General features: G+C 44.3%; 2 protein-coding genes across 2 annotated transcripts; both read right to left on the reverse strand.

The window, feature by feature from the left end:
• Positions 1 to 4755: 4755 nt before the first annotated feature.
• LOC131482701 (protocadherin alpha-6-like) lies at positions 4756 to 7836 on the reverse strand. The gene is made up of 2 exons (XM_058677893.1): positions 5401 to 7836; positions 4756 to 4818 (listed from the first exon to the last, which is right to left on the reverse strand). Exons 1-2 carry the CDS (start codon positions 7834 to 7836, stop codon positions 4756 to 4758), a joined length of 2499 nt encoding a protein of 832 aa, XP_058533876.1.
• Positions 7837 to 13690: 5854 nt separating this feature from the next.
• LOC131482677 (protocadherin alpha-6-like) lies at positions 13691 to 16147 on the reverse strand. Its single transcript, XM_058677820.1, has one exon. The coding sequence runs from the start codon at positions 16145 to 16147 to the stop codon at positions 13691 to 13693; it is 2457 nt and encodes an 818-aa protein (XP_058533803.1).
• Positions 16148 to 19260: the final 3113 nt, after the last annotated feature.

Genomic DNA, 19260 nt, shown 5'->3' on the forward strand with positions numbered 1-19260 from the left:
AATATCCACATTTTGAAATTTCCTCCTCAATTTCCTGCATCCACTTTTGCACCGGAAACGCTGAGATGTCAGATCATAGTTTTTTCCCTACTCCTTGGATAAACAGAGGTTTAGGGCTTTGTGCTGCAAAGCGCATATTTTGTGGACGACAGCGACATCCGGTGGCTTAATATGTAAGTTCACAATCAGGAGTTTAACTTCTTGCATTGCTCTTTTAGCTGATCTTTCATGTATTTTCCCTACATCTTCAAATCTTCCCAATGTCTTTCGTACATAGCAGAAAGGTGAATATTATTTTTAATATATATGCTTAGAGGAGTAATTCCTTCACTAACCCCACGGTTTTCATGGGTCTGAATAAGCCCCCAGCATTTACATCTTACTGAGTGTACTAGCTTTAGTTGATTGGAAACTTTAGGTCTTTCAAAGTTATGAAACTTAGTTTCCTTTGTCATTGACTTCAAATTCAGTAAACCTCATTTAGACATTCAAGGAGGCATACCCCTGCAGTGTTGACAAATCCATTTAAGTTCCAGACATCACAAGGATGCAAAGAGATGACTACTTCAACATCACATGTCTCCACTTAAATTCATATTGTTTTATGTACCAGTCTTGCAACTTGATTATCCAGCTATATAATCTCCTCCTGCTTCAATCTCCACTTCACAACACTGGTGGGTAGCAATACGTGGTTAAATGAATTATGGTATTTTAAGTGTCCAGCACAGCAGCTTAAGCAGTGTGTGCACAACATAAATGGAAACAGTTTTCAGGCTTTGTCCATACTTGTCTTTCATGGTGCTTAAGAACACAATCTCTTCTCAGGAAAAACTGTCCCTTTGCCTTTAATATTTTCTCTACAATGCCTTTATGATTGTCTTCATTGAGAAATCAGTTAAATCAGGAAAAGATTCACCATATAATATCTTAGACTAAAAGTATTTTAATCATAATTCAAATACAGTAATTCACAAGTTTAAGACTTCCTTTCTCAGGCTCAATTGCATTTGTTCTTGCAATATTTAAGCTTTTTGAATACACAAGATGGATTTCTTTTTTTTATTCATTAATTACATTGTATTATGTGACACAGTTTCATAGGTACTTGGATTCTCCCCACCCCTCCCCAAACCCTCCCACCATGGTGGATTCCTCCACTTTGTTGCATAACCACAGTTCAAGTTCAGTTGAGATTCCCTCATTGCAAGCGTATACCAAATACAGAGTCCAGCATCTTAACAAGATGTATTTCAAGATTTTAATATTTTTAGAAATGTCAACAAAATTTTTCATTACAACTTTCACTGAAAATAATTATTTCTCAAAGATTTTAAAATTATATTTAGGAATAAAAATTCTCCATTGTTGTGTCTATGCCAATGAAAACCTGAGTTTTTAATTAGAAGATAATTAATAATTAATAAGAAAATGTAATACAAACTTGGGGGTTTCATTTGTGTAAGATTTATTGTTATTGGAAAGTCAGATTTACAGAGAGAAGGAGAGACAGAGAGAAAGATTTTCCATCTGCCGGTTCACTCCCCAACCAGCCACAATGGCCAGAGCTCAGCTGATCTGAAGCCAGGAGCCATGAGCTCTTTCTGGCTCTCCCATGTGGGTGCAGGGTCCCAAAGCCTTCAGTCATCTTCAACTGCTTTCCCAGTCTACAAGCAGTAAGTTAGAAGGGAAGGGGAGCAGCCAGCATAGGAACCGTCAGTTGTTTGGGATCCCAGCACAAACAAGGCGAGGACATTAGCCACGAGGCTACCAGGCCAGTCCCTAAACTTGGGTCTTTATTATACAAATCTGATTTAATTTATTCATGTTATGATTTGCAAAAGATATTGTTGGTGTATAAATAATTTCCAATTCTTGACCAACCATATATATGAATAAGAAAATTGACAAGAATCAGAGTCACTCTATCAGCTTATACATCCTAAAATTCTGTTTTTCTAATTCTCTATTTCTACTTCTCTATTTCTTTCTCTATTTCTTACCCATGTCAAAATCTATTCAAATTCTGATTTTAGGGGAATTTTTCTTATACCTCCTGTATTAAAATATAATGACATCCAGGCCTAGTGCGATAGCCTAGCAGCTAAAGTCCTTGCCTTGAATGTGCCAGGATCCCATATGGGCTACAGACCTAATCCTGGCAGCCCCATTTCCTATCCAGCTCCCTGCTTGAGCCCTGAGAGGGCAGCCAGGGGTGTCCCAAAGCCTTGGGACCCTGCACCTGGGCTCCTGGCTTCGGATCAGCATTTGGTGCTTCGGATTAGCATCAACCATTGCAGTCACCTGGGGAGTGAATCATCGGACAGAAGATCTTTCTGTCTCTCCTTTTCTCTGTATATCTGACTTTCCAATAAAGATAAAATAAATCTTTTTTTTAAATCTAAGAAAAAATGTAATGACATCCATGCATAAACAAAACCAATGTTCAGATAGAGCTACCTTCTAGAATGTAAAAACAAGCTTATAATTGATCATTCTCAACATAATGCAATGAGCTAAATTCTATTCCTGTTTTATTTATTTGAAAGGCAGAGAAACAGACAGACACCCATGTCCAACCATGTGGTGATTTATGTTCAAAATGCTTAAAGAGCTGGGACAGGAGAAGGCTGAAGTCAGCAGTCTAGAATTTATTCTAGGTCTCCCATACAGGGCACAAATACTTGAGCTGCCTCCTTGGGTACACATTAGCAGGGTACTGGAATAGAGAGGAGAGCTAGGACTCAAGTCCAGGCACTCTAATAAGGTATCCTAAATGGTGTCCCAACAGTTCAGCCAAATGCCCATTGCCTCATGTGCATTTCATATATGTGTAATAACATAAACACCCCTATATATTTGAGGCGCTTAATTACATGAGTTGCTTAACTAATACCCTTTTTATTTAATGGATTTTTATTTTTAAGTGACACATTAAAAATATAACAGTTTTATCAAGCATCAAATAGGGTTATAGATTTAAGCCACCAGTTAGATAAGAATCATCTGAGATGACTGTTAAACTGCAAATCTGCCCTTACCACACATTTTGGAACATCCAAGATGGGGTGTTCATGTGCAGTGAATACTCGGGGTGCTGCTAATGCAGTTAATACCAGTAGAGCAGAAGCTATGCTGATCATAAACCAATTGAACCTGAAACAGGCTGCTCTGTCTATTGTCCTGTGTGCTTATGTAGAATGCCTCTTTCAAAAGTGTCTGAGTGACAACTTATTTATCCTGTTACAACGATAGTTTAAGAAGTACTGCAGCAGCAGGAGCATTTTACAGGCTTCCTGTTTCTGGCTTGGCTGAGAAATCTTAGAGAAACATATGGCAACAACTTTCAGACAAAACATTCAAGTGCCTTCCATGCTCTCACCTGATCAAATACCCCAGTCTCTTCAAATCCCAGACTCCCTGGCCATGCTTCCTAATGATTTCTAAAGACAGATGCATTATCAAGTTGCTCATGGCTCCTCTGGAAATTTACAAAGATCACAACCCCAAATCTGGGAGAGAATAAAGATTAATTTAAGGGACTAAGCCACAAAACTACACAAGTACCATGGCTATAGGGACGTATTTTTCATTGTAAAGGACACGATGAGTAGTTTAAAAAAAAAAGTTAGCCATAAAAGACAGGAGGGACTGTCTTTTTCTGGGAAATGACATTCATACTAATCACTTAATCCCCATCATATAATCAGATAATTGGTCTCATGCTCAAACCAGCATTCAAATTCCTGCCATGAAAAACATTCTTGAAAGTGAATGGTGAGTTGTATGGAGGGACATGGCTTTTATGACAGGAAATCAGACTGCTCAAGTTTTGAAAGAAATAAAATGGAAACAAATTCATTATATTTTAGCATGTTCAAATATGTCTTTTAGAGTGTAAATTTTGGAAAAAAATAATTTGAAATAAAGTCTGATATGCATTTCAATCACTATTGCTACAACTACTTCCAAGGGCCCTGCACGATAACCTAGTAGTAAAAATCTTCCTATTTGCTGGGATCCCATATGGGTGCTGGTCATATCACAGATGTTCCACTTCCCTTCCAGCTGCCTGCCTGTGGCCTGGGAAGGCAGTGGAGGACAGACCAAAGCCTTGGGATCCTACACCCATGTGGGAGACCAGGAAGAAGCTCCTGGCTCCAGATTGGCTCAGGTCTGGCTATTGCGGCCAAGTGGCGAGTGAACCAACCAGTGGATGGAACATCTTTCTCTCTCTCTCTCTCCTTCTCTCTGTATATCTGACTTTCCAATAAAAATAAACCTTTAAAAAAGAGACTATTTTCAAGGCCATTTGGATTTTGCTCCATGAGATTTTAAATAGAGTGTCTTGTAAATATACACAAAATAAAATGAAATAGCTAACAGAAATAGAAATCACACAACAAACAAAATTGATAGTACAACTGAACTTTTCAAAACACAACTAACACAAGATAGCTAGGGCTAAACACAGAAATGGAGAACCATCGATGTGATTCTGCCCGTAGTCCAGGCATTCTCACATCCGGACTCCTTATCTTTGAACCATTAAGATAAAAGCGAAGTTCTCAACCAAACTGCCAGTAGGCGTTTCTAAGTTCCAAACGTTGTATTTCAACATAACGCTAAATATTAGCCCTTACTTTCCAAATAATTTTATCAGTCAATTGAAAATAAACTGATTGACAAATGAAAATGTCTTTCACGAAAAAAAAAAGCCACTCTCAGGAAAATATTCGCACTACAATCAGAAATTTAGTTTTGATTGCATAAAACATTGTTCATCTGCATTTCGTTAAACTCTACATCGTCAGACATCTAGAAACATATTTTGCACAAGTTTCAATGGGGAGATCTTTATCTGACGAAATTAGATTCCCAGTGGAGCAACTGTGTCTAGAAATTTGCGGAAGTTACTGAAGCGATCAATACAGAGTGCTGCACAACTAACATTCCCTAAACTCTCCAACTAGAGAGAACTAGTGAACAGAGAGATGGCGACACGATCCAGAGAATCAATTATCATCAACAGCCGGCAACTAAAGACGCAAAGCACAATACAAAACTATACTGAACTTCAAGTTTTAAATAAATCACGTTTAATACGGCTTTCACGCTGGTTATCAACTACAACAACAGCTCACGATCTGGAATTCAGCATCTCTCACTAATCTCTTAGATATTAACTATTCCATTACTCAATGGAACAGGAATTGCAGTGATTATTATTATATATAAACACGAGAATCTCTTTCAAACATAAAGGAATATATGGGAATGATTCCAAGCTAGTATGGCTCAGGATAAACAAGACAGGATAATTTCTTTAATTATACAAATTAATCACATGTCCTCTCAAATAAAAAATTGTTTAATTTAGTAAATACAAGGAGCACCTACCTTTTCAGCGCAGTCAAACGGAACAGGTGGTTGTGCTCCATCTACAGATACAGGACACGGAGGGAGGCTGGGGCTGAAGGCCATGAGGTCGGCCTTGGGCGGGCCCTCCCCAGAGCACACCCGCTGCCGCCTCCGCTGCGAGCACGACCAGCTCCCCACCGCGCTCGAGCACACCAGCGCCGCCGCCGCCGCCGCCGCCGCCGGACCCGACACGCACGCGCCCTCCGCCGACGCTGCACCCGACGAGCACCGCACCGCCGCCCACACCACCAGCGTCAGCACCAGCAGGCTCGACACCGCGCAGATCGCCACCACCAGGTACACGTTCACGTCCACCAGCGACGACGCACCACCCAGCGCGCCCGCCGACGCGGACGCCGCCACTGACGCCCGCGACCACGACGGCGCCGCCTGACCGCCGTCCACCAGCGACACCAGCACCGTGGCCGTGGCCGTGAGCGCCGGCTCGCCGTGGTCCCGCACCAGCACCACCAGCTGCTGGCGCGCAGCGTCCAGCTCGTCCAGGGCGCGCGTCGTGCTGATCTCGCCCGTGTACAGGCCCACGCGGAACGGGCAGCGCGCGCCGCCCGCAGACGCCGCCTGCAGCTCGAACCACAGCCACGCGTTGTAGCCCGCGTCCAAGTCCACCGCGCGCACCTTCGTCACCACGTGGCCCGCGCCCGCCGACCGCGGCACCAGCTCGCTCGCAGCCACAGCCGCCCCCAAAGGCCCGCCCGCGCCGCGCGCCAGCAGCCAGGGCGCGTTGTCGTTCTCGTCCAGCACGAACACCTGCAGCGTCACGTTGCTGCCCAGCGAAGGCGCGCCCGCGTCGCGCGCGCTCACCTCCACGCGCAGCACCTCCAGCTCCTCGTGGTCCAGCGGCTGCAGCGCATACACGCGGCCGCTCTCGCCGTGCACAGACACGTAGCTCGACAGCGCGCGCCCGCCCACGCGACGCTCCACCAGCGAGTACCACACGCGCGCGTTCTCCTGCGCGTCCGCGTCCTGCGCCGACACCGTGAAGATGTGGCAGCCCGGCGCGTTGTTCTCCTTCACGAACACCGTGTACTCGGCCTGCGCGAACTGGGGCGCGTTGTCGTTCACGTCGGCCACCTCCACCCGCACGCTGGCGCTGGCCCAGCGCGGGGGCGAGCCCGCGTCGCGCGCTCTCACCACCACGTCGTAGCCAGACACGCTCTCGCGGTCCAGGGCGCTGTCGAGCACCAGCGAGTAGTGGTTCTTGTAGGTGGACAGCAGCTTGAAGGGCAAGTGGGGCTCGAGGGAGCAGGTGACCTGCCCGTTTGGGCCGGAGTCGCGGTCAGACACGCTGATGAGGGCGATGACGGTGCCCAGTGACGCATCCTCCTTGACAGGCAATGACAAGGATGTCAACACAATCTCAGGCACATTGTCATTTGTATCCAGAACTTTCACTAAAACTGTGCAGTGACCCGCCATTGGAGGGTGACCTTTGTCTGTCGCGTCAATGCGGATTTTGTATGAATTCACGTGTTCGAAATCCAAACTCCCTCGAACAGTTACATCTCCAGTAGCCGGGTCTATGTGAAAGTGTGCCAGTACCACAGGTGAGACAAGGCTGTTGAAAGAGTAGGAAATTTCCCCGTTGGCGCCTTCATCCGGGTCAGAAGCATTCAGTCTGATAACGCTGGTACCGTTTTCAGAGTTTTCCAATATTCTCACTTCATACTCGGGCTGTTCAAAACTGGGCGCGTTGTCATTCACGTCCAGCACGGTGACCCGCACTTGCATGGAGCCTGTGAGCTCAGGTTTTCCCCCATCTGTGGCCACCAGCAGTAAGTTGTGTTCCGGGGTGTCCTCTCTGTCCAAAGGCTTTCTTAATACGAGTTCGACCTCTTGATTCTCTGAATTCACAACCAGCGCAAAGTGATCACTGGAGTGAAGGGTATAGGTTAAAACTGCATTCGCTCCAATGTCCGCATCTGATGCGCCCTCCAGTGGAAACAAAGAGCCTGGCAGTCTCGATTCATAAATCTGCATTCTTAGTTCCTTTAAGGGGAATACTGGTGCATTGTCATTGATGTCCCTCACCTCCACCTCCACGTGGAACACCTGCAGAGGACGCTCCACCAGCACCTCCAGGTGCACGCTGCACTCCGCGCTGCGCCCGCACAGCTCCTCACGGTCCAGCCGAGAATTCACGAACAAGATGCCATTCTGCAGATTCACCTCCAGCAGGTCCGCGCCGCCCCTGGGCGCCACCCGGAACAGGCGCGGCACCAGCTCGGCCAGCTGCAGCCCCAGGTCCTGCGCGATGCGGCCCACGAACGTGCCGTGTTTGGCCTCCTCGGGGACCGAGTAGCGCAGCTGGCCGCTCCCTGCCCGCCAGGCTGCGAGGAGCAGAAGCCAGAGCAGCAACATCGGGAATCCCGTATTTCTTCGCCAGGAAAACACCATGTCAATTACTCCTTTTATTCTTATCCTCTATTCTTGCTTGATATAAAGAGAAGCAGTCGTTGCCTGGAGCCTTTTAAGCCAGTTCCGCTGCAGCTGCCATTGTTGGTTTTATGCAATCACATCTTGGCAGCAAGATCTTTGGGGCTTAGTTTTACAGTCCTTGTTAGACAGCGACATCAAGCGGCTCCAATATGTAATAACATTCGTGTGTTGATTGGCTTCACAGTAATTTTTTATGCAATACATTTTTACTTTTTCTTCCTCAGTTTTCCATCAGATTCTTTCTTTTTCAGTTTCAGATAATCATTCCATCCAGGTCCTTATACTTATTATCAGCAAGGGATCCCTACTTACTGATGAAATTTTGTCAGAAAAAAATCTTTGAACATCAGTCAGTATTCATGTAATACAAGCGCTTCAGCATGATTTTGATACGTCAGATAGCAGATGCTTGAACTATCCTCTGAACCTGTGTGAACTTGTGCTCCTGGTAGGCAGAAACACTGCCTATATTCATCTGTGATGGGTATGTAATTCTCTCCTTGATTTCATCTTACTTCTTGTGCATTGTTTTCAACTTGTTTTGTTCAGTTAACTGTTTCAGTTACTAATAGTTACTTAAAGAAAAAATACAAGTGCATACTCTTTACAATACTTCTTAATATCTCTTGTTAAAATAGGTCTCCCACTTGATACATTCTCCTTCATAGATCTGCTCTTATATCACAAACCACAATACTCTGGGAGTATTTCTACCACTCATCTTTTCTCCTGATTCTTCAGTATGATGTTCCAAAATATAGGCCTTATTCTAAGTTATGCTTTGATCTTTATTCTTTCAATCATGGCCTTTAAGCATTTGTGTCTGCTTGTGTAGTTTCAAACTAGCCTATTTTTTGTGGATTCTTTAATCCATATCTGCCATCCCCACTTTACTCTCCTATTTGATGTTTTCATAGCTCTACCATTACACTTCTTAAAACAGATTAACTAAAATCAAAAGAATATCTAATCACTACTACATAATCCGATTATTTGAAAACTCACATTTTTAGAACACAGCTATTCTCCAAATGTATTTATATGTATATCTAAACCTCGTTGTTCTTGAGTATCATATTAAAAGCTTGCCTATAGCCTGTCTCTTCTTTGACATCCAATAATTTTTACAATTCAAGCAATTTTCATTGTATTGCATTAAAACCTCCAAGAGTTTACCTTCCTTTTGAACAGCATCATAACATTAGACTCACACTTGACAAGATACGACCACGAACCCATCTTTCCCATATTATCTCTAACCACTTTTTAGTGTGGATCATATTTTACAGAAAACAGTCTGTCTTTCTACACATACTCTTTGCTCAGAATATTTGTTTCATTACATCACCTTTATCTGCAAAAATTGCATTCATTCTTCAAAGTCCATGACAAAAGTATATGCTCCGGGCCCGGCGGCTTGGCCGAGCGCCTAAAGTTCTCCCCTTGAACACACCAGGATCCCATATGGGTGTCAGTTCTAATCCCGGCAGCTCCACTTCCCATCCAGCTCCTGCTTGGGCCTGGGAAGGCAGTCGAGGACAGCCCAAAGCTTTGGGACACTGCACCCGTGTGGGAGACCCGGAATCGGCGCAGCACCAGCCGTTGAGGCTCACTTGGGGAGAGAATCATCGGATGGAGGGTCTTTCTCTCTGTCTCTCCTCCTCTCTGTATATCTGACTTTGCAATAAAAAATAAAAATCTTTTTAAAAAAGTATATGCTCTAAGTTTTAATTCTAAATGCCCCCCCCCCACAGATCGCCTCTGAGTTACTGTAGTATCAGTTCCCAAAAGAAGACATTTCCAATGACAAGTATTTCTCTACCCTGACTTTAGTTAATATTGTGGCATATGTTAAAGTACCTCTGAGGTGAGTTTTTTAAAATACCTTTATGTGATAAAAAATCTATCTTAACACATTTAGCTAGAGCCCCTCTATTGATGTCATCACCAAACTTCTAGTTATTTCAGATAAACAAAGGATTCATTTGCTTATACTCAGAAAAATGGCCCAAAAAGATGTCACCACCCTGTACGTTGAAAATTTTCTTTTGTACAGTCTGTCATAAGTGTGCTCCTTACTAAGTGCTTAAATTTTTTGAGGTTAAATAAAGGATTATACGTGGATTTTTACTCAAAGTCCTCAGAACCAGGTTTCACATTGTGATTAACATGGAATCACTGTAATGCTTCTATTAGCTACAGAAAATGAACTATATATGCTGAAAATTCTTTCAAAGATCAAGTAAAACAGAAGGAAGGTTGTTAGGAAAACCATCACATTTCTCCTCATTGTACTTATTCAACTTCTTAAGAGAAGTATTTCATACTAAATATAACAAAAGTTTTAACAAAATAACATTATTCCCTTTCTCTTTAAGAACTTCATATGACCAAAAAAAGATCAATAGTCATGACAAAAGTGCAATGTTGTAGGCTTCTATTAAATGGTTTACTTCCAAAAATGAAATAATGGTAAATGCAGATTCGATTGCAGTGGGGATTCCCTATCAACTACTACCGCCCAGAAAATGTTTTAATGTGCTACGATGGCTTTTTAAGAATAGACATGTAAGATTACTACAAATGAGTAAAGCAGTAACAGCAGTGTCCATCCTCAGAAGCCTAGAACAGGAGGCAAGCATGCAACCTCCTGCTTGGCATTTGGAGAGCCTGCCTTTCAGTCCTGACTCAACTCCCACTACCAGGTGATGGCTTAAGTGCTTAGGCGGCCTGCCACCAAGGTTGAAGACAGGGATGCAGTTCCTGGCCTCCTGGCTTCAACCTGGTTCTGCCTTGGATGCAGTGCAAGCAAAGAGAGTGGACCAGCAGGGGTCTTGTTGTCTGAAACTGCCCCTTATCTCTTTCTGCTCTTTTATAAAGTTTGAGGCTAAGTATTCAAGGATTTCTACAAAATTGACTGTTCATTCAACAATAGCAATTTTGGTCTATTTGTGATTGTGAATGTAACACCCTACAGCAAATAATTTTATTAATTATGGGAAAGCTCATGAGTCTGTATATGTTATTCACATTAATCACAAAAAAAGTAGCATAGTATCTAAAACCTTCCTAAAAATATATTGTGATTGGGCCCAGTGCCGTGGCCTAGTAGCTAAAGTGCTCCCCTTGAACGCACTGGGATCCCTTATGGGTACCAGTTCTTATCCCGGTAGTTCCACTTCCCATCCAGCTCCCTGCTTGTGGCCTGGGAAAGCAGTTGAGGTTGGCCCAAAGCTTTGAGATCCTGCACCTGTGTGGGAGACTTGGAGGAAAGTTCTAGGCTCCTGGCTTCGGATCGGCTCAGCACCGGCCGTTGTGACCACTTGGGGAGTGAATCATCGGACGGAAGATCTTCCTCTCTGTCTCTCCTCCTCTCTGTATATCTGATTTTCCAATAAAAATAAATATCTAAAAATATGCATATTGTGATTTCAAATTAGCAATAATTGTGCCTCAGATAAACCTCATTAGCTGTTTACAATACTACCACTTCACAAAGCTAAATACATTCATATTACCAATAGTGAAAGATGACAACCATATCTAACTACCAACCAAATTATTTGTGATAATTTGAAGCCATGAATTTGAATACTTAAATTATTTACCATCAATGTCCACAGGAAAGACTTTGATGATTAAACCATAATATTCCCATGCACATATTTTTAGACTTATTCCATTATTTCAAAAGCAGAATTAGGGTCCAGCGCAATAGCATAGCAGTTAAAATCTTCACCTTGAACATGCCTGCAAGGATCCCATATAGGCGCTGGTTCTAATCCCAGTGGGCCCACTTCCCAACCAACTCCCTGCTTGTGGCCTGGGAAAGCAGTAGAGGATGGCCCAAAGCTTTGGGACACTGCACCCACGTGGGAGACCCGGAAGAGGATCTGGGCTCCTGGCTTCAGATTGGCTCAGTTCCAGCCATTGTGGCTGCTTAGGGAATGAACCATTCATTGGACAGAAAATCTTCCTCTCTGTCTCGCCTCTTGGTATATCTGGCTTTCGAATAAAAATTTTAAAAAAATATTTAAAAAAAAGAAAAGCAGAATTAGCGAAAGAGAGAGATTGTGTCTAAAGTTTTATTTGCCAAATGACTGCCATACATGAAGCTGGGCCAGGCCAAGCCAGGAGCCCAGAACTCCATTCACATCCACCACAGGCTCAGGAGTCCAAGCACTCTGCTGTCTCCCCAAGCACATTATCAGGGTGCAGGATCACAAACACAGCAGCGAAGCCCTGACTGGGTGCTCCAAGATGGGATGCAGTGATCCAATCCAGGGCAACACAATGACAGAACCAAGATGCAAGCATTTCTAGTGAGAAAACAGTAGAAAAGAATGAGGGACCTCTTTTAAAACAAAATAAAAAAAACAAAAATAGAAATTGGGACGGAACATGCAACCTGGAGAACAGCAACATTATACTATGATTATTAGTTTCTCCAAAATCAGGCAGATTTCTGAAAAATACATAATCTTCAAGAAAACAAAAGACACTGAAACTGCTTCAGGAAATCAGACAGGTACAATGCATTATACAAGAAGACGCTAACAAAGAGTTTCTACTATAGAGCAAATTCAATTAAAAATTGACTGTGAATGTATTTCCTGTACTAAGAAGAAACAAAACTATCAAATTGCTTGTTAAATTGTATTTTAAAAACTTAATATGGGGCCCCAGCAGCGTGGCCCAGTGGCTAAAGTCCTCACCTTCAACACTCCAGGATCCCTATGGGCACCAGTCCCGGCAGCTCTACTTCCCAAAGCTTTGGGACCCTGCACCCCTGTGGGAGACCTGGAGGAAGTTCCTGGCTCCTGGCTTTGGATCAGCACAGTACCGGCCGTTGTGGCCACTTGGGGAGTGAATCATCAGACGGAAGATCTTCCTCTCTATTTCTCCTCCTCTCTATATATCTGACTTTGTAATAAAAATAAATAAATCTTTAAAAAAAACACTTAATATGAATTCATCATGAAAATGGAAACCACAGTTCTACAACATAAAAAGTGATGTAATACAAATATGATATAAAAGGGAAGTCCTTTATGTTAAAAAAAAAAATCTTCTGCACACACACACACAAAGAAAATCCAGGATGAACACTGAGCAGAGCATTCAAGAGGCCTCTGGGAATGAAGTGCCATTTTCCTGTTCTGCTGCTTGCTTCTGCTCCAACTTCCTGCTAACAAGCACACTGGGAGTCTCCCAGACACAGCTTAACTGCTTTGGTCCCTGCGATGCACTTCAGAAACTGAGAGTGAACTCTGGATTCCTAGCTTGAGTCCAGCATAAGCTTACTTATGTGCATTTGAATACATTCTCAAAGAACTGTCCACAGTACCAAATTTTCTCCCACCCCCGAAAAATGAAAACTTTTAAAATGTTAAAGAGTAAACAAGGCAGATAACATTGAAAACAGAAGTTTGAAAACAGGCAAGAACACAAAACAACTCAGCTGATAATATACATCATATTATACTGCCACTGCATTTGTAATCATTCAAAGTCGGAGTGGGAATATATGGAAATCCTATATATAACAAAAAATATGAATGCTTATTTTAAAATGCTAAAAAAAAAACAACAAGTATTACCTATTATAATAAACAGCACTGAATTAGGTAAACCAAGGAGCTCATTCAACTAAACTAATTCCATTAACCAGACAAATAGAGCATATCACACAAAAACGGAAAACAAACACTACTACTAACAAAGATTTCCATTAGAAGTGATTGAGAAAAAGGTTGACGTTTTCAATTTAAAATGTTTATTTAAAAAATTAAAAAGAAAGAAAAAAAAGTAACTATTTAAAACTCACGTTGTCGTTGTCTGTGGAGATGGGACCATGAGGAAGGCTGGGGCTGAAGGCCATGAGGTCGGCCTTGGGCGGGCCCTCCCCAGAGCACACCCGCTGCCGCCTCCGCTGCGAGCACGACCAGCTCCCCACCGCGCTCGAGCACACCAGCGCCGCCGCCGCCGCCGCCGCCGCCGGACCCGACACGCACGCGCCCTCCGCCGACGCTGCACCCGACGAGCACCGCACCGCCGCCCACACCACCAGCGTCAGCACCAGCAGGCTCGACACCGCGCAGATCGCCACCACCAGGTACACGTTCACGTCCACCAGCGACGACGCACCACCCAGCGCGCCCGCCGACGAGGACGCCGCCACTGACGCCCGCGACCACGACGGCGCCGCCTGACCGCCGTCCACCAGCGACACCAGCACCGTGGCCGTGGCCGTGAGCGCCGGCTCGCCGTGGTCCCGCACCAGCACCACCAGCTGCTGGCGCGCAGCGTCCAGCTCGTCCAGGGCGCGCGTCGTGCTGATCTCGCCCGTGTACAGGCCCACGCGGAACGGGCAGCGCGCGCCGCCCGCAGACGCCGCCTGCAGCTCGAACCACAGCCACGCGTTGTAGCCCGCGTCCAAGTCCACCGCGCGCACCTTCGTCACCACGTGGCCCGCGCCCGCCGACCGCGGCACCAGCTCGCTCGCAGCCACAGCCGCCCCCAAAGGCCCGCCCGCGCCGCGCGCCAGCAGCCAGGGCGCGTTGTCGTTCTCGTCCAGCACGAACACCTGCAGCGTCACGTTGCTGCCCAGCGAAGGCGCGCCCGCGTCGCGCGCGCTCACCTCCACGCGCAGCACCTCCAGCTCCTCGTGGTCCAGCGGCTGCAGCGCGTACACGCGGCCGCTCTCGCCGTGCACAGACACGTAGCTCGACAGCGCGCGCCCGCCCACGCGACGCTCCACCAGCGAGTACCACACGCGCGCGTTCTCCTGCGCGTCCGCGTCCTGCGCCGACACCGTGAAGATGTGGCAGCCCGGCGCGTTGTTCTCCTTCACGAACACCGTGTACTCGGCCTGCGCGAACTGGGGCGCGTTGTCGTTCACGTCGGCCACCTCCACCCGCACGCTGGCGCTGGCCCAGCGCGGGGGCGAGCCCGCGTCGCGCGCTCTCACCACCACGTCGTAGCCAGACACGCTCTCGCGGTCCAGGGCGCTGTCGAGCACCAGCGAGTAGTGGTTCTTGTAGGTGGACAGCAGCTTGAAGGGCACGTGGGGCTCGAGGGAGCAGGTGACCTGCCCGTTTGGGCCGGAGTCGCGGTCAGACACGCTGATGAGGGCGATGACGGTGCCCAGTGGCGCATCCTCCTTGACAGGCAATGACAAGGATGTCAACACAATCTCAGGCACATTGTCATTTGTATCCAGAACTTTCACTAAAACTGTGCAGTGACCCGCCATTGGAGGGTGACCTTTGTCTGTCGCGTCAATGCGGATTTTGTATGAATTCACGTGTTCGAAATCCAAACTCCCTCGAACAGTTACATCTCCAGTAGCCGGGTCTATGTGAAAGTGTGCCAGTACCACAGGTGAGACAAGGCTGTTGAAAGAGTAGGAAATTTCCCCGTTGGCGCCTTCATCCGGGTCAGAAGCATTCAGTCTGATAACGCTGGTACCGTTTTCAGAGTTTTCCAATATTCTCACTTCATACTCGGGCTGTTCAAAACTGGGCGCGTTGTCATTCACGTCCAGCACGGTGACCCGCACTTGCATGGTGCCCGTGAGCTCAGGTTTTCCCCCATCTGTGGCCACCAGCAGTAAGTTGTGTTCCGGGGTGTCCTCTCTGTCCAAAGGCTTACTTAACACAAGTCTTATTTGTGCATCATCATCTCGATTTGTTTTCACATCTAATGCGAAGTATTCGCTAGAACTAAGTTTATAGGTCAAGATCGAATTTGAGCCAACATCAGCATCAGATGCGCCCTCCAGTGGAAACAAAGAACCTGGCAGCCTGGATTCAGAAATCTGCAGTCTTTGTTCCTTTACCGGGAAAGCCGGCGCATTGTCATTGATGTCCCTCACCTCCACCTCCACGTGGAACACCTGCAGAGGACGCTCCACCAGCACCTCCAGGTGCACGCTGCACTCCGCGCTGCGCCCGCACAGCTCCTCACGGTCCAGCCGAGAATTCACGAACAAGATGCCATTCTGCAGATTCACCTCCAGCAGGTCCGCGCCGCCCCTGGGCGCCACCCGGAACAGGCGCGGCACCAGCTCGGCCAGCTGCAGCCCCAGGTCCTGCGCGATGCGGCCCACGAACGTGCCGTGTTTGGCCTCCTCGGGGACCGAGTAGCGCAGCTGGCCGCTCCCTGCCTGCCAGGTTGCATGGAGAAGAAGCGAGAGCAGCAGAAGTCGCGTTCTCAGTTTTCCTTCTGATGAAAAAACCATGTCAAATGCCTCTCTTTTTATTTCCATTGAAAGATCTTTTCTGAGTGAAGACGAAATGCTGTATGAACCCTACTTACTGTATTCTGCGTCAGCCATGGTTCATCAGTAATATGTCGTTTCAACAATGGGAGGAACTCGCTTCAGAAAAAGGCTTTATAGCTTCATGGTGGACAGCGACACCATGTGGTTCCAAAGGGTAAGAGATAATGTCACTGAGCTTTGCTATACTCAAATTTCTAAACTAAAATCGGGAAGTCTTTTTGTCTTCTGTGAAATATATGCCACATTCGCTTTTGTAATTTGAACATACATTATCATCCCATGTAATTTCTCTTAATTTATAGTAAGATACCTATCAATTCATAACCATGCCATTTTCTTTTCGATATTTTATACATTAATGTCCACCACCAAATATATCCATGATCCACGCTGAGTCTTAGAAGTTCAAAGTCCGAACTATTACACATATTTTGTTTGCAAGAAATATACCCATTCCTATATTTGTGTGTCCTAGAACACACATAAATATATTTGCAGTGGAAGAAAAGAATCTAAAATAAAGCATTGTTGTTTACACTTTTTACATTATTGTTTACATAATTATTGAAGTCTATTATCATTCTATGTATAAACTCTTGAGGTTCTTTTATGTAATAACAGATCAAAGTTTTAGTGCATATTCTTTATGTTTCTCGATTTACTTGCAGATTTTGATAGTCCTTCCACTGCAGCTGTTTTTCTGTCACATACTTCACCCTTTTAAATTCCAGGAAGATTTCTGCCCATTGTACTTCTCCTGATCCTTTAGCTACTCCTCAGTGAGCTTGTGTGTTTCTCTTCACTTCATGTCATGCTGTATTCTGTCCCTTTAAGTATTCTGTTGTACTTCAAGCTTCCAATGAGATGTTTCTTCAATTATTCCCAAACGTTTACCTTTATTCCCACACCACCTTCTTTATTTTTTATCATTATCAACAATAAATGTTGAATCCTTCAAAAACAATTTCATTTAGAATGAAAACACAGCAAATGATTAATAATCCCAAAATTCACTGCCCTGACATTCACATTGTGTTTAATAATGTTAACATTCTATATGCTACCCATTTTAAGTTTTTCTCCTTTGTCCTTATTCAAAGTGCTCATACTGCAAAGCTGTCTTTCATGTGCCACCATAATTATGAGTAAAGCTTTCAATGATTTGCAGCAAGCCAAGAAAGTCCCAAAACACTAGAATCATGCTTAGGTGACTGATAATGTAATCACAAGCAAATTTTCCAAGTTGTTTATAATGATGTCCCATGGAAATCCCACTTTCAAGACTAGAAGACAACATAGACCACTAGCCTTTCTTCTCCATGAGGCCACTGCTCAGGCCTAATAATATGAGGCTAATAATATGTTTACCTATACGAAAAAGTGCTACCCTATATGCTAAAATTGATCATAAATATCAGTTTTACTATTAATTCATTCCTAATATCATCAACTGGAGATAACTGAAGTTCTTTCCTGAAGGAAGAGAACTGGAATTTCAAATTAAACTTAAAATGACACATGGCCACCTCTTACCCACTACAAAATTCTGAACTACATCACATACATTCCAACTATGATACACAGCTCCTCCTTGAGAAGCTGGTTTGAAATAATTAACTTGATTCGAGTTACTGTGTGGAGTTTCTGTGTCAGTGATCTTGGTCAGAGCATTCAAATGCTGCTCAATAAGAATTCCAAGACAAGAGGTTTCTCTGCTCCCAAGAACACAGGCCTCCATGAAAGATGATAATTTAAGTTTATTCTTCAAAGGGTGAATGTCTTTCACACACTTTAACCCAACTATCCTTTCTACATTTAATTTCTGCTATTAAGATTAGCTTATTATTAAATAGTGTATCCATTTTAGCATTGCAGGTTGTACCAATTGCAATTAGAGTATTTTTATTCCTCCTTCCATGTACAAGAATTTAAAACACTGAAATATTTCATGGAAAATAAATAAACATGAAAAGAAAAGCATACTGGCCTTCTCCTAAGAAACAGACTACATTTCCCCCAATTTTTTTTTCAAATAGATCATTCTAACCAGAAAAGATTATGTGGAGGGAAAAAATCAATATAGGTACAAACAATAACCTCTCTCAGGAAAGAAAAATGTACTGATAATATAAATGTATAAATTTATATTGCAAAATTAAACACACTGATTTTATAAGAGTTGGCATTTTTTTTACCACAAATGTAGAAACGATTTCTATCATTTACCCAAAGTAACCTCAGGTCTTAAAAAATATCCATGTACTCTACCAAAAGGCTATTGACAAGGACTTGGGAGAATAAAAAATAATGCAACAGAATAAGGGAGCAATTATTTTCTCATTGGTACTATGCAGTATTTGTTACTTGCTAAATCCATATTTTCGCCAAAATATAAAATTCACTTTGACAGGAGGAAAACCCACCCACTTTACACAAAACCACAGCACTGTTTTAAACAAAAATATTTGTTAAAAATGAATTCAAGGGCCCGGCGGTGTGGTCTGGCAGCTAAAGTCCTTGCCTCGAAAGCCCCAGGATCCCATATGGGCGCCGGTTCTAATCCCGGCTGCTCCACTTCCCATCCAGCTCCCTGCTTGTGGCCTGGGAAAGCAGTTGAGGACGGCCCAAAGCATTGGGACTCTGCACCCACGTGGGAGACCTGGAAGAGGTTCCTGGTTCCTGGCATCGGATCGGCGCACACCGCCCCATTGTGGCTCACTTGGGGAGTGAAACATCGGATGGAAGATCTTCCTCTCTGTCTCTCCTCCTCTCTGTATATCCGGCTTTCCAATAATAATAAATCTTTTAAAAAATTGAATTCAAGAGTTTACATCAGTCACATATCTAAATTTCTTTTTAATCTAAAAATGAAAAGGAATAACATATAGTGTAATATTCTAATCAAAGTAGGCTAGAACTTTCACAGTGAGGTCACAATACTCACTAATAAAATAATTTATAAATTGAGAAATACACAAAATACATGGAAATGTATTATTCCACTAAATTTCAATATTAAGAGCAAATCGGGATCCCATATGGGCACTGGTTCTAATCCTGGCAGCTCCACTTCCCATCCAGCTCCCTGCTTGTGGCCT

The sequence above is a fragment of the Ochotona princeps genome, chromosome 19 (assembly GCF_030435755.1).
Source record: "Ochotona princeps isolate mOchPri1 chromosome 19, mOchPri1.hap1, whole genome shotgun sequence".
Taxonomy (NCBI): domain Eukaryota; kingdom Metazoa; phylum Chordata; class Mammalia; order Lagomorpha; family Ochotonidae; genus Ochotona; species Ochotona princeps.